Genomic DNA, 13,534 nt, shown 5'->3' with positions numbered 1-13,534 from the left:
TCACCACATACTCATTTAGCAATTGTAACACCCAGAGGAAATGTGTCCCTTTTGCAGAAGCTGTGTTGAGGGGAGGGATTATTTATTCCTTCTCTGCAACTTCAGTCAGAGGATATGAAAGACATGGTTAATCCTAAGGTTGATTGGGAGGATGTTGTGGATTGGGCTGTGGAGAATCTGAAAGGGAAGTCTCTTCGGGATATTCTGTGCAAACTTGTGCTTGATGCAGTGGTCTATCATCTTCCTGCTTAGCCCCCTTTTTTCTCGGTCCACATAGACAAAATGTAGGACTGGTAGGCATGGAAACACTGAGTTCAGAGGAGCAGATCCTTCATAGGACTGATTGGAAAGTTCCTACTTGTTATAGTTCCTGAGTCAGCAGTTTAAGCTGCTATTTGGTTGTCTACTTGGGGTTTTCATTCTGTTTGTATACTGTTTGTTTGTTTAGTTTTGGGCTAAGTGACAAGAGTTCCACGTCTGAGATTTTGTAAATTTGAGTTCATTTTAACTCAATTGTGATGAGAAGCCTTTGAGTTGAAGATATGAGCCCTCAATTTCATCTAATAGTCTAAGCAAATGCAGAAGTTTGTATACTACTAAATTTAATAATTTTAGTTTTTAATATGTCAAATCCACTTATCTCGGTAATACAAACTTTTGCATTTATTTAAACCGTTAGATGAAATAAATGACTCAAATCTTAGAATATGAGAATCTCATATTTTATAAAATATGAGGAGATCCAAATCCTTTAAAATTACTATGAGATTAAAATCTAATGAAGATAATCCAAACGTGATTTTAAAAGTCACTTAAAAAGAGTGAAAATGGGTATGAAAAAGTGGGTGTGTAACATTACTCCTTTAGTCCTTTTCTGAATTATGTGTTGTATTTATGGCAACCTTACTGCAGCTTAAGAAGAAGAAAGCAATTCATCACTCTCATTTCCAAACCATAATAATCTTTATGAGACAAAATAAGGCTCAAAGCTACCACATGGCACTAATCATCTTTCTTCTGCCACATGACACCAACAAACTAGTAATTTTATTGATGGAAAACGTCTTCATTCCAAAAACCACAAAATATATTTAACTAATAACGTCAAAAGTAACATCCTTGTTCATGTAAAACTAATCCTGCTTGACAAAATTTTGCCTCGCCCAATGTTAACAAATCATACATAGACCCCAGAAGCCAGTAGCAAGAACAAGGACCCAAAACCCTGCACCAGAGATATTGATATTTAGCATCACCAATAAGATGAGATTCCAATGGCACATATCTTCAACAAATGACAAAATGGGGAACAAAAACTGCAGACGTACCAAAAAGACAGATGCTACTGCTCCGGTAACAAGTTCCTTGGCAAGACTGCGGTTTCGCCTGGAAGAGGTTGCTTCATAGCTGCAAGTGATACTTACTGCTGTTAAATACCATCTTTAAAGAAAGAAACAAATTGATAATGAAAACTGAAAAGACCTAAGGGTATTATTGACATTAAGAAAAGTGTCTTCCAAGCATCCATAAACCATAGCCCATTACACTGCTTGACCATGCAATGGATTAGTAGCTTCTGCAACAGACTAAATTTTTCATAAGCCACTGTGGCAAAGGTTGACAGCAAAAGCAACCCTTTTTTACTCTGAAATACTATAGAAATTGCACTTGATCTTAGCCAAAAGCCGAGAAAGGTATGAGAAACTACCTCCACAGCATATTGAAGTGCTTAGCTAAAAGCCTAAAAGTTGTCCAAATTAAACTACATCACCAGTGACCATAACAAGATGACTCCATACTTATACCCATAAATACCATCAGAAATGTTCAACAGATTTTAGAAGTAAACTAGGGCAATTATGGGTTACAAATCAAAGATATAGTGCAACTGTGCAAGTGACTCAGAATTAAGAAGGCTTTCAAGAGGCAAACTTAAAGAATTAAAAATTTATTAAAAAGAAAGAATGATTTACCGGACTCAAATAAGCAAGGTAGCCGTCTATGACTTGAAAAAAACAAAAATCTTGCTAAAAGAAAGAATAGTCACATATATCACAATATTAAAAAGGTCTTATCCCACCTTTTATTCAGAAACCAAGTTCCAAGGAACAAAAAAAAAAACCGTCGAAGATTTCTACTGTTTACCTAATGCACCTCAGAAGTTTTTTTTTTTTAATATCTCCATTTAATTCCAAATCTTTTCACTACCCTCACACTTCTTAAATGCAGGTTAGGCTATACTTTACACCTCCATTTTCAACTTCTTTACAATTACCTCTCTCCATCATTAAAGACATACCTATAAGATATGATTAAAAAAAAAGAAAGATATGAACCGTCACATACTCTTACTCTGATGAAGTCTTTAACCTCGAACAAACCAAAGCCAAAATTTGAGTTTGCGTGTGAATAGAATTCCTCAGATGCAACACTCAACTAGAAACTAAACTCCATTTGTCCACTTGGAAGCAAAGGAGACATGGGATGTGTAAATACACATATAAATCCTCTAAGATCACAAATCCTGTGACTAACAGATGGAACACATGAAGCTAAAGTTAAAATGTCTTCAGTACTGGAATACAAATACACCTACAAAATATGAAGCCCCCATAGATTACAAAAGTTTTTTTTTTTTCTTGAATTTTTTGTTTTTTCAAGACTCAAACAAGCAAATCTCTTTTCTATGTCTGAAAGTTCAGGATCCAACAACCCCAAATATATATAGAAGTTGAATATCATTTGCATCAGATGCGAAATCGGGCCAACAACAATAGAATAGACAAAATGATAGCGAATCTCCATCCATTCAAAACCCTAGAATTTCAAACCGTAGCATCGGCAATTGCTTCAGAAAACAATTCGATATATCTCTTTCACACACAAATCGGACATGCTCACACGCTATTTTTCTACAAACAACTAACAAATTATCATCCAAGTGGCTTATTTTCACTGCGCGCTGAGTCACATTGGCACGATCTTTAGAAATTCCAAAAGCATTGAAGAAAACAAATTGTTCTCGAAATACAAAAGAAATTGCGCTTTGGGGATCGGATCGAGCTTACATGAAGAAGGAGGCGGTGACGATGAGCCCGATCGCGAGCATGAACACCGATAGGGTTGGGTACCACGCGTCGGGGACGGGACTGGTGATCGGTTTCGGCGCCTACGAAAACAACAGCAAACGGAAATGGATCTCAGAAATCGAAAACTGAAAAAACGCTTTCGGAGAATAACAAAAAAGACACAACCCTAGAAAACGTTTGGGAATCAAGAGGTTTACCATCACAAGCGGTTTTCGCCTTTCGGAGCTTCTGCTTCTCGCGGCTTGTAGCGACGACTCTGAACTCAGCTCTAGTGGTGCAGTCGAGTCTCTCGGTCAATATGAGAACCCCGTTCGGGTTCCTTTGATAAATCTAACGGCTCATAGCGTGACACATTATCAAAACTGCCGAGATTAAATAATTGCTCGTCCTCTAAAATTGCTATATATAGAATTCTCTTAATCTTAGTCGTTCATCTTAAATTAAATAAAATAGTTAAGATTATATCACATCAATATCAATTTAATTTAAAATATAAATTTATATTTAAAATGATAAATAATAAGTTAACAATATATATATATATATAAAGATTGTGAGTGACAAATTGATCAAAATAAAACAAAGAAAAATATTTGAAATTGAGGTGAAAATTTTACCAAGGTAAGTTATAACACTTATGAAATGATAGGTCTTGATGTTCAATCTTATGCAAGTATGATGTTATGTATGTAGTATTCAAGGATTTGTATTTTTGTTGTTCTCAGGATAAATATAATACTAAACAACTTAAAACACAAAACATTTCAAAAAACGGACCAGAATTAAAGACAATTTATTTAGAATTGTTGGATCCCCAATTTTAAAAATCTAGGCCGTTCGATGTATTGAACAGCCTGGATTTTCAAAAGTGGGAATGCGACAATTGTTGTGGATCTTAATCCTCCAAAAACATAAAAAATAGTTTTGACCTTTCTATTACATTAGAAACTAAAACCAAAACACATTAAAAAGGATACATTTATTCCCCTGATTGGTTCGTTGGCTAGGACAAAATAAAAATAACTTGCAAGTTAATATTGTAGGATCTTTTAAAACAAACAACATTGATATTTGTTAGTATGTTTCATATCTAAGTGGTACTTCTCACCATGTATAGAAACGGAGATTCAAAGATTTAATAATTCAGAAGATAGATTTTGGGTTGTAGAGTAACCATCAAATTACCCTTCTCTTCTCTGCTATTTGGTGATGAAAACATGATTCCCAACATTAAACCAAAACTTTTGTGGTTTATATGTTTGTGCATGCGTGTGTGTGTGTGTGTGAGCATGTACATATGCATGCATGCGTTTTGTGTAGCCTATATTTGAAAGTGATTGGCAAGAAAGGGTGTATATATTTTCTGTGTCAAATGATTTTACTTTCATCCTACCAAAAGTTACTACAAAATTCACAGCACTGGAAGTGGGGAATGGATGCATTTCCTGATACAAATTGTTCTATACATTTCAGTAACAAGAAAGGGTGTATATATTTTCTGTGTCAAATGATTTTACTTTCATCCTACCAAAAGTTACTACAAAATTCACAGCACTGAAAGTGGGGAATGGATGCATTTCCTGATACAAATTGTTCTATACATTTCAGTAACAAGAGCAACCCTCCCTTTTTATGTTTTCCCCTCAAATACACCTCAGTGGATTTAAAATTTAACAATGTTATGGTAGCCTCGATCCGGAATTATTTTTTATTTAAGGTATAAACAGACAATGGAGGCCCTGTCACCATCACCATTGGACACTTATTAATCAAAATTAGATTCACACCCTTCCCAATAAGCATTTGAATCCAGGAGTTAATTTAGGGCTGCAAAGAACTGCACTCCCAATTCAGAACTTGCTCACATCCCAGTTTGAAGCCTCAACAAACCATTCTTGTCTGCATGAGGTAAAAAAATTCCTGCTTGTGCTTTCAAATCTGAGTTCAAATAATGAAAAGAGAAATCAACCAATAGAGAAGGGATTAACAGCATCAATGTGAACCTGGCCATAACCTGAACATAACCCCATGTTCACTCACAGTGCCCCCGGACGATCTCCTAATTCTCTGCCAGAAGAACCTGCTCCTTCCCATTCTCAAAGGACCTGAACTGGAGTGCCTCCTAAATGACCCAGATGCCTGCCTCCCAAATCTAGCTGATGAACTAAATAAATCTGACACTGACAACCCCCTCTCAGTATCAATGCCAGAATTAAAGTTAGGAAGTAAGTATTGGCTGTGCACAGTATCTGGTAACTCTCCTGAGCCAGTACTGGCCCCGGCGTCCATGCAGATTGACAAATCCTCTTGGCTTAAGCTTCTTGAACCTACTTTTGCCTCATCACACTCGTTACATACCAGTTTCAAGGCCTGAACAACCTCACCCATAAACGGGCGGTGTGATACCTCCGGTTGTACACACATTGATGCAATGGCGGCTACTTTGGCAACGCTATCAAAAGGCACATCAGATCCTAGAGATTCATCTACAATTGTCTCTAACCCTTCTTTACTAGTGAGGAGTGGACGGGCCCATGCAACTAAATTCTCTTGGCCAGGTGGTTGTGACATGTCTACTGGCTTTCTCCCGGACAAAAGCTCAAGAAGGACAACTCCATAGCTGTAGACATCACTTTTCACAAGAAGATGTCCAGTCATTGCATACTCCGGAGCCACATACCTGGAAAGTCACGAGGATGACAACTTCATCAAAAATAGAGAAGGCACTAAAGCAGCCCAGTGGAGGTATCCAAAAACATTTTAGATGGCTATAACTACTGCTATGTATATGGAATTGCTTTAAACAATAATGACTCATCAGTGAAGGGATGATAAACAACCTAAATTGCTACCTTCGTTTTATTTTATCTCTCATTTTCATTCTTCTTGAAGAAATAGCATGCAGTAGTAACAGTGGCAAGTACTTATCAAAAGTAATGAGTGGCAAGTAGGGTAGTGTAAAGGATGGCTTTTGGCCCCAATTAACCAAAGATTAGGCTACCATTTTAAGTGTAGGTTATTTAATTAAACCTCCCTGAAATTCCTAGAAATACTGATGACCGCATTTTAGCCTAGACTTCCTCTTAAAGATAAAACCTATCACAGGCAAGGAAACATAGACTGTCATAAATCAGTCAACATGAACCTGCAACGAAAATAATTGTTCAAAATGATATACTTAGTGCTCAGCTCCTATGTGTGTATGTGCCTTTGGAGAAAAGAGTGTTTATCTTCTCCACTCACTCACCTACACTTTCTATTTGTATGCATAAAATAGATGTACAACAATTGGATACCACAGAAGGAAATGTTTGTACCCAAAAGTTCCCATGACACGTGTCGATATGTGTTTGCTTTCCTCATCCAAGGCCGTTCGAGCCAAACCAAAGTCTGACACTTTCGGCGTAAAATCGTGTTCCAACAAGATGTTGCTGGACTTGAAGTCCCTATGTATGACACGAGGGCTAGAATCCTCATGCAGATAAGCTAGACCACGAGCAGCGCCAAGTGCAATCTTCATACGGGAAGCCCAATCAAGTGGAGCAGCTTCCTTGTCAATTCCTGCCAGCAAAGAAGATGGACAAAAACACAACCATTTTCACAAAGAGTTTTAACTATTTTAAACAGTAATAACCAATTATAGAGCAAGCCCATAAAGAGCAAAATAACAAACCATGTAAATGGGATTCCACACTGCCGTTTGGAATGAGTTCATAAACCAAGCAGCGGCTGCGCTCCTCTGTGCATATACCAATCAACTTGACCAGGTTGCGATGATGAAGGCGGCTCAGCATCTCAACTTCAGCTAAGAACTCCCGACCACCCTGCTGATCATCTCTCTTTAAAACTTTGACAGCCACTTTGGTCCCATCTTCAAGAACACCACTGTAAACAAGCCCAAAGCCACCTTCCCCAAGTATTCTTGAAGCATCAAAATTGTCAGTGGCTTTCTCTATGTCACTCGCACTGAAAGTCTTAGCAGATCCGGTATAAGTTGCGATGCTAGATCCAAATGATAACGACACAGAACTGGGTCCACTTCCAATCAAAGACCCACCAAGGCCTGCAAAATATATTCTTTCTTATACTGAAAGAGCAAAACTTCTGGATGAATCCAATTTTGAGGATGAAACCCCTAATTACGCGATCAGGATCGGACCAAAATGATTACACATGCATTTTAGATTTATGAAGAACTTGTATGCCCTTAAGGCTTCATAAGTCCAACTTTTAAATGTTAGATTCATGTAAAAGATCATTTAACTAATTGACAGTATCAAGCTCAAAAGTATTCTTTATTCAGAAGATGAAATAAACCTGCCAGCTCCAACCACTTGGAGCAACTAATTGGCTAAATTTTGCAACATACTGCACCTGCTTTTTATGGTATTGAAATTGGGATTACCTGATGGTTTGTTGTGGAAAGGTGGCAAAGCCCGTGGAGTTGGCACTGGATCACAAACAAGCTTTCTACGTTTGAAGAGAAATACCAAAGCAGCAGCAGAGCATAAGACCACTGCTACAAAAGCTGAAATCACAATAATAGCAATTATGCCACCACCAAGCCCATCTTTATGCCACCTCTTATGCACATCAACCCCAAGGGGTTTATTTGTCCTTGCATTACTGTCAACACCAGAGTAAGGACCACCATCATTTATGGTAATGCCCGAAGGAGAAGGCGGAGATGGGGGTAAACCTACAAATGCAGTAGTTCTATATAAATTCCCAGTTGAAAATTATTAGAGATGGAGAGAGAGAAGAGACTGAGGAGTTAATATATACCAGGATAGCGTACATATAATACTTCGTAGTCACCAAAGTAGGAAGCTTGTATAACAACTTGTTTGTGCCAAAATCTTTGAAAAGTCAATAAGGCTGTGGTGTTATCAAACTTTTCCCCCAAGGGTACCAAGTCAATAAGGACAACAGTCTTCTCTGGTTGTTCACTAGCAGCATTGGCTCCAATAATGCGAACTTGACTTTGTTTCATAAAAACCCCAGCAGCAGTTTCTTTAGCAAGCTCTGAAACCAAAGGGAAGAAGGTATACAGAGCAACGCTAAGGCGCAGACCAACTTGCATGGGCAAAACACAGCCACAAGGTGACCCTGGAGGAGTATTCGTATAGGGTTCTGTGCATATGGTTGATGAGCAATCTACAAAAAGGTAGAACCTGTGCGTTAAATTCTAGTAAGAAAAATAATATTATTGGAACAACAGAAGTGCAGAGATGCTAGTAACCCTTAAGTGTAGAAAATTAAGTGTTTGCGTACCTTCATTAGGAGGCGGAGGTGGGAACGCTTGAAGTGGTGGCAGGAGTGGTATCTTTGGACTCTTTGATGTAGACCCAGAAGGAGAAACATTAGGGGGAAGAAGAAAGGGCACTTGAGATTGCAAACATACTCAATCAGGTACTCATTTAACTCGACATAAATTGAATGAAAAACTTCAATTAATAATATTTAATAATAATTAAAAAGAAAGAATCTTGAGTTTTCCTTACTTTTTGTGTGGCCAGGTGCAGCTCTTGGAGGTAGAGAAGAAGGAGGTGAAGCATTGCTCAATGGTGAAGGAGAGGGGAAATGGGATTGGGAAACTGAAGAGCCTGCCATGCATCAGTTAATCCGAAATTGAAACAACTACCTAGCTCACTGCTGAGTCTCTAGTAGGAAGAAATCACTTTAGTATTCACTGTTGCCTTACCTCGCTTCAGGGGAGGAGGAGCAAAGTGTGTTCGTCCATTTGTTGGAAGTAATGCTGGAGAGATGACCGGACCTATGTATAAAAATGAAACGAAAAGCAACACATGATGTCTTGAAGGTCAAAGAACATAATAAATCAAATCAAACTTTGCTCTACATATGTAAGGTAAAATACTAGACCTTGCTGTTTTGAAGTGGGAGGAGAAACCAGATATGATGATGCAGGGGCAGGGCTGGTGATATTGTTCCTTGTATGATGATGCTTATAAAATGAGGTTGAAGGTGAAGATGCAGGAGAATGATAACCTTTATTTAATGGAGATTTAGGAGATAAAAGAGATGGTGCAGGAGCGTAATTAGAATGCCTCATAGCTCTGTGTGTGGAAGGAGCTACAGCAGGAAAAGGACCTGCAAATAATATTAATAAGAGTTTTACCATCTTATAGCACACACTTCATTTTACCAATCTAGCTGAAATATGTAGGTTTCTGCATACCTAGAGCTGGGGAGTGGTCCAAAAGAGGTAATGGCTTCGGTGTTTCGTGTGGAGGTGGAGCCTCTGGAGTTCTATTCCTCTGCCAACCAACAATGCTTGGAGGAGTTGATGCAGGCGAGACATCAGGGTCTGCACTTCATGTGCACCAACCAAATATAACATTTGTCAGACTATAGAGAGCTTTAACAACCATGGCAAGTAGCCTTTAGAAAAAAAATGGATAAACTGGTTAAATGCATATATCGGCCATACAAAATGAAAGTTTATGAATGGCCAGATTTTAACACCTAAAATTCAAAAAAAAAAAAAATAGGGGGAACGAAGGTTGAAGGAAATGGGATTCCGTGGTTCCAGAGAAACCTTATTGAATTAACAGTTCAGTAGAACAAATAAAAACAAGTTGTGAATAACACAAGAGTGTATGGTTTTGTTTATGTGTGGTTTTATAATCTCACCTTTTGATACGTTTTCAAGATTATGATGTACATGCAACTCAGCCATCAAAATCTGATCACAACAGTTTTGGGCTGTTACAGAAATTATTTTTATTGCCATAATATTGATATATGTCGCGATATATCTGGACTAACCAGAGGCAAGGTACAATGGCATCTTTTCCTTGAAACTCACAGCCTTAGCATTTCAACTTGAAGCATGAAACAAAGAGGAACACAAAGACAGGTTTCTATTCTTATAAAGTGTAAATCAACCCCAAAAAAAAAAAAAAAAATTCCTCCTTTTTTGAAGGACAAAGGGTCTGGGAGTAATGGGGTAAAGGGGAAAAAGAGATCCACAATTTAAAATATATAAATAAATGAATTACATTTTTCTCATAAGATGCACCTGGTAATATGGATGGAGATTCACCAGGCATAACTGGATGTAGGGGTTGTGAATTTTGTGGCAATTCACTCGTTGGTGATGCAACTGGTGCTGCATGATTATGACAAAAAGAAGAAACAATAAGGTCAATTCAACTGGTCACATTGATAGTTTGATAGAAAGTTTAGTTTTGGAAAATGAATGCAATAAGGTGCACCAGGTAATGTGGATGGTGCTATTTCTGGTACATTTGGGTGGATTGCAGGTGGATGTCGTCTAAATTTCCTCGGTGGCGATGCCGCAGATACTGTATTTGAATAAAAGGGGCCAGTTCAAAACATTTTGAGCGGAGATCTAATGATAGCGTCAAAATACTGGTCATTTACCTGGAGTAATTGGCTCTGGGATGGGAGCCTTAGTATCTGGTTCTCTTCTATGATGAGAGCTAGGTGACAAAGTTACAGGCATACTTGGGTGGCTGACTGGTGAATTTTGTGGCAATTCACTCGTTGGTGATGCAACTGGCGCTGCATGATTATGACACAAAGAAGAAACAATAAGGTCAATTCAACTGGTGATTTTGATAGTTTGATAGAAAGTTTAGTTTTGAAAAATGAAAGCAATAAGGTGCACCAGGTAATGTGGATGGTGCTATTTCTGGCACATTTGGGTGGATTGCAGGTGGATATTGTCCAAATTTCCTCGGTGGTGATGCCGCAGATACTGTATTTGAATAAAATGGGGCCTGCTCAGAACATATTGAGCAGAGATCTAGTGATGGCATGGAAAATACTGGTCATATACCTGGAGTAATTGGCTCTGGGATGGGAGCCTTATTATCTGGTGCTTTTCTATGATGAGAGCTAGGTGACAAAGTTCCTGGCATACTTGGGTGGCTGACTGGTGAATTTTGTGGTAAATTACTTGGAGTTGCCACTGGAACTGTACATTATGACAGAAGCAGTTAATCTAGACCCTATTTCAACTGGGAACTCAGAAAACCCTAATAAATTATCTACCTGGAGCAGCAACAGGCAATGAGCCAGGAGTTTTATTAACTGGTTTCTTCCTCTGAGGATCACTTGGTGGCATGGACGGGACATGTCCTTGAACAGCTGAAGGTGGAGGAGCTGTCTGATGCAGTGGGGATACAGCTGGAGTGCTTGGTGTCAATGATGGTACAAGCCCTTGGGTCCCTCGGGGCACTGGGGCAGATGTAAGAGGTGGTAATGCAAGTGGAGGGTGAGAATCTGACCCTGGATTGTCCAAACTAGAAGCTTATTCTGATGGCCTCAAGATAATAACATTCTGTAGTGCCAGGGTTATAAAGATTACCGTTCGGCTGGGATGATGAGATTGGTGCACTGCTTCTCCATGACTTTCTGTGATGGGCTGGACCAGGTGTTCCTTCTATCAGAGGAACTGAAGAAAAAGTTGCAGGAGAAGGGGATATATTGGACTCTGAAAGAACATAATAAAAGGCTATTAGGAAACTTGACAAGCCATGAACAACTTTGATATATATAGTCAATTCTTGACATTATTCAGTAGTTCAATGGATATGGATTTTTCAATGTAAAACTTATAATTTAAACAATTTTTTGGAAAGTTTCAGCTCAGTTTATGAAGTCTGCATTAACATTAAGGGACAGTTTTCTCTTTCATTAGCATTTGCAGGAGCAGGAATTAGTTTGAAGATTAAGTGTTGATATCTTTGTTGCATATAGAAAGGAGAAATTATGAAAGAATTTTTGTTCCTTCCATTCAGTATGAGAATATGGGGCCATCAGAAATCTCTATCAGCTCATGAAAATATAGTAACGGGTCAGAATCATGCCTCGACTGCATGAATGTCTGGAGTTATCAATAAGGGAATATAGGGTTAAGCTTTAATTATTATAGCAGCTCCTAGATGGAAAGCATTTCCTTAGATAAAGCCTAAATAGAAAAGCATTTCCCACATGAAGCCTGAGCTAGGATAATTGTTGCTAAACTTAACAAAAGAACACTAGCTATTGGTTATGCCTGGAAAACTTCAAGCTTGAAACTACTAGCTGCAAATTAGGGTCATAAAACTAAGTGAGGCAAATTTGGGAAAACAATTCTACGGGTTAATAATACGTTCAATCATATTTATACAAACTAAAATGAGACCGTCTAGTTATGTTCAAATAAAACATAATTTGAGTACAGAGTTGAGCTACATGTTCACTCTCTCCACACCATTGATTATACAAACTAAACAGGCAACCTGAAATTCATCAACCGGGATCACTAGATGCTGCTTGAGCACAAGATTTATCAAATCCATTTTAAATTTGTTAACTCATCAGATAAGTCCAACCATATTTATATCAAGCAAAAAACTTTGAAATTTAAAAATTTACCTGTAGATCCTTGGACAGCCAAAGCAAAGCAAATGACACAGAGTTCCACCAGCTGGAGAACGGCTGGCATCCCCACCTCCATCAGATATAACAACAAATCTGAAAATCTCTTACCCAACCTTCTCAATGATGGTGAACAAATTAAAAACACCAATACAATAATAAAAAAGAAACGAATAAATTAGTAAACTAGGAGTCGACAACTTGAAGCAAGAACAAAAGGGGATGTTAAATTAAAGAAGACCCACAAATAGTGAGAGCAAAGCAATGAGAATAGAGTCTATAGAGAACCCCAGAAAAGGGTTTGGTGGAAGAAAGCCAAGCAATCGTTTTCTCAAAACTTAAGCTCTGGAAATTGCAGAGCTTTGAGATTGCCATATGTGACAGAACAGCCCTCACTGGCATAGGTTCTTGAATGGAATTACAACCTACAAAAACAGGCAAGGACACAATGCTAAGTTAACAGACACTTTTAAAAGAGAGAGAAAGAAGTTTGGTTGGATGAGAGAGAGAGAGATTTTGGTCAATATTTTAATGGGAAGGTTGAAGTTGAGTGGGAGTTAATGGGAAATGAATCAACTTTTACGTCTGAGTTGAAAGTCTTGTGGTTTTTTAATGGGTTTGCTTGACTCTTTTTCTTCCTGGTTTTTGCGGTTGTTTCTGTTGGCCTGGTTTGAGATAGCGACTGTGTGGCATGTGTCAAAGCTGGACTCTGACACATCACCCTCTGATTTTATATATATATATATATATATATATATACCCTCTGATTCTTCTTGATTTAGATATAATTTAGCTTTATAAAAAGGATATAACAAACAAAGTCCTTTTAGTGTATGGTATTGGTAAAAGTATATTGTAACATGTATGGTTTAGCAATCACCATCCCCCATCAACTCATTCATCAAACGGTCTTTCTTATTTCTCCCAAGAAAAGAAAGAGATATTTATTGGTTAGCACACCGTAATAAAACTCTTCACACATCGGACTCTATTACGGTCGTAAATTGACCCGTGCAAATTGAAACTGAGTCAAG

The 13,534-nt window shown here is 38.1% G+C and overlaps 2 protein-coding genes across 2 annotated transcripts; both read right to left on the bottom strand.

Annotated features, from left to right (window-relative positions):
• Positions 1-979: 979 nt before the first annotated feature.
• Positions 980-3,396, bottom strand: LOC132166015 (uncharacterized). The gene is made up of 4 exons (XM_059576753.1): positions 3,287-3,396; positions 3,069-3,169; positions 1,329-1,407; positions 980-1,225 (listed from the first exon to the last, which is right to left on the bottom strand). The coding sequence occupies exons 1-4, from the start codon at positions 3,287-3,289 to the stop codon at positions 1,178-1,180; spliced, it is 231 nt and encodes a 76-aa protein (XP_059432736.1). The 5' UTR covers positions 3,290-3,396; the 3' UTR covers positions 980-1,177.
• A 1,103-nt stretch (positions 3,397-4,499) lies between these two features.
• On the bottom strand, positions 4,500-13,061 carry LOC132165646 (receptor-like serine/threonine-protein kinase ALE2). Its single transcript, XM_059576293.1, has 18 exons — positions 12,498-13,061; positions 11,446-11,571; positions 11,130-11,366; positions 10,915-11,052; positions 10,744-10,833; positions 10,497-10,637; positions 10,328-10,417; positions 10,132-10,221; positions 9,289-9,417; positions 8,973-9,200; positions 8,794-8,865; positions 8,594-8,695; positions 8,364-8,474; positions 7,875-8,246; positions 7,495-7,788; positions 6,763-7,152; positions 6,407-6,650; positions 4,500-5,769 (listed from the first exon to the last, which is right to left on the bottom strand). The coding sequence occupies exons 1-18, from the start codon at positions 12,577-12,579 to the stop codon at positions 5,082-5,084; spliced, it is 3,624 nt and encodes a 1,207-aa protein (XP_059432276.1). The 5' UTR covers positions 12,580-13,061; the 3' UTR covers positions 4,500-5,081.
• Between the last annotated feature and the right edge of the window lie 473 nt (positions 13,062-13,534).

Source organism: Corylus avellana, chromosome ca11 (genome assembly GCF_901000735.1).
Source record: "Corylus avellana chromosome ca11, CavTom2PMs-1.0".
Classification (NCBI taxonomy): Eukaryota; Viridiplantae; Streptophyta; class Magnoliopsida; order Fagales; family Betulaceae; genus Corylus; species Corylus avellana.
Note: the sequence above shows the minus strand (reverse complement) of the source record. Positions and strands in the feature narration are given on the sequence as shown.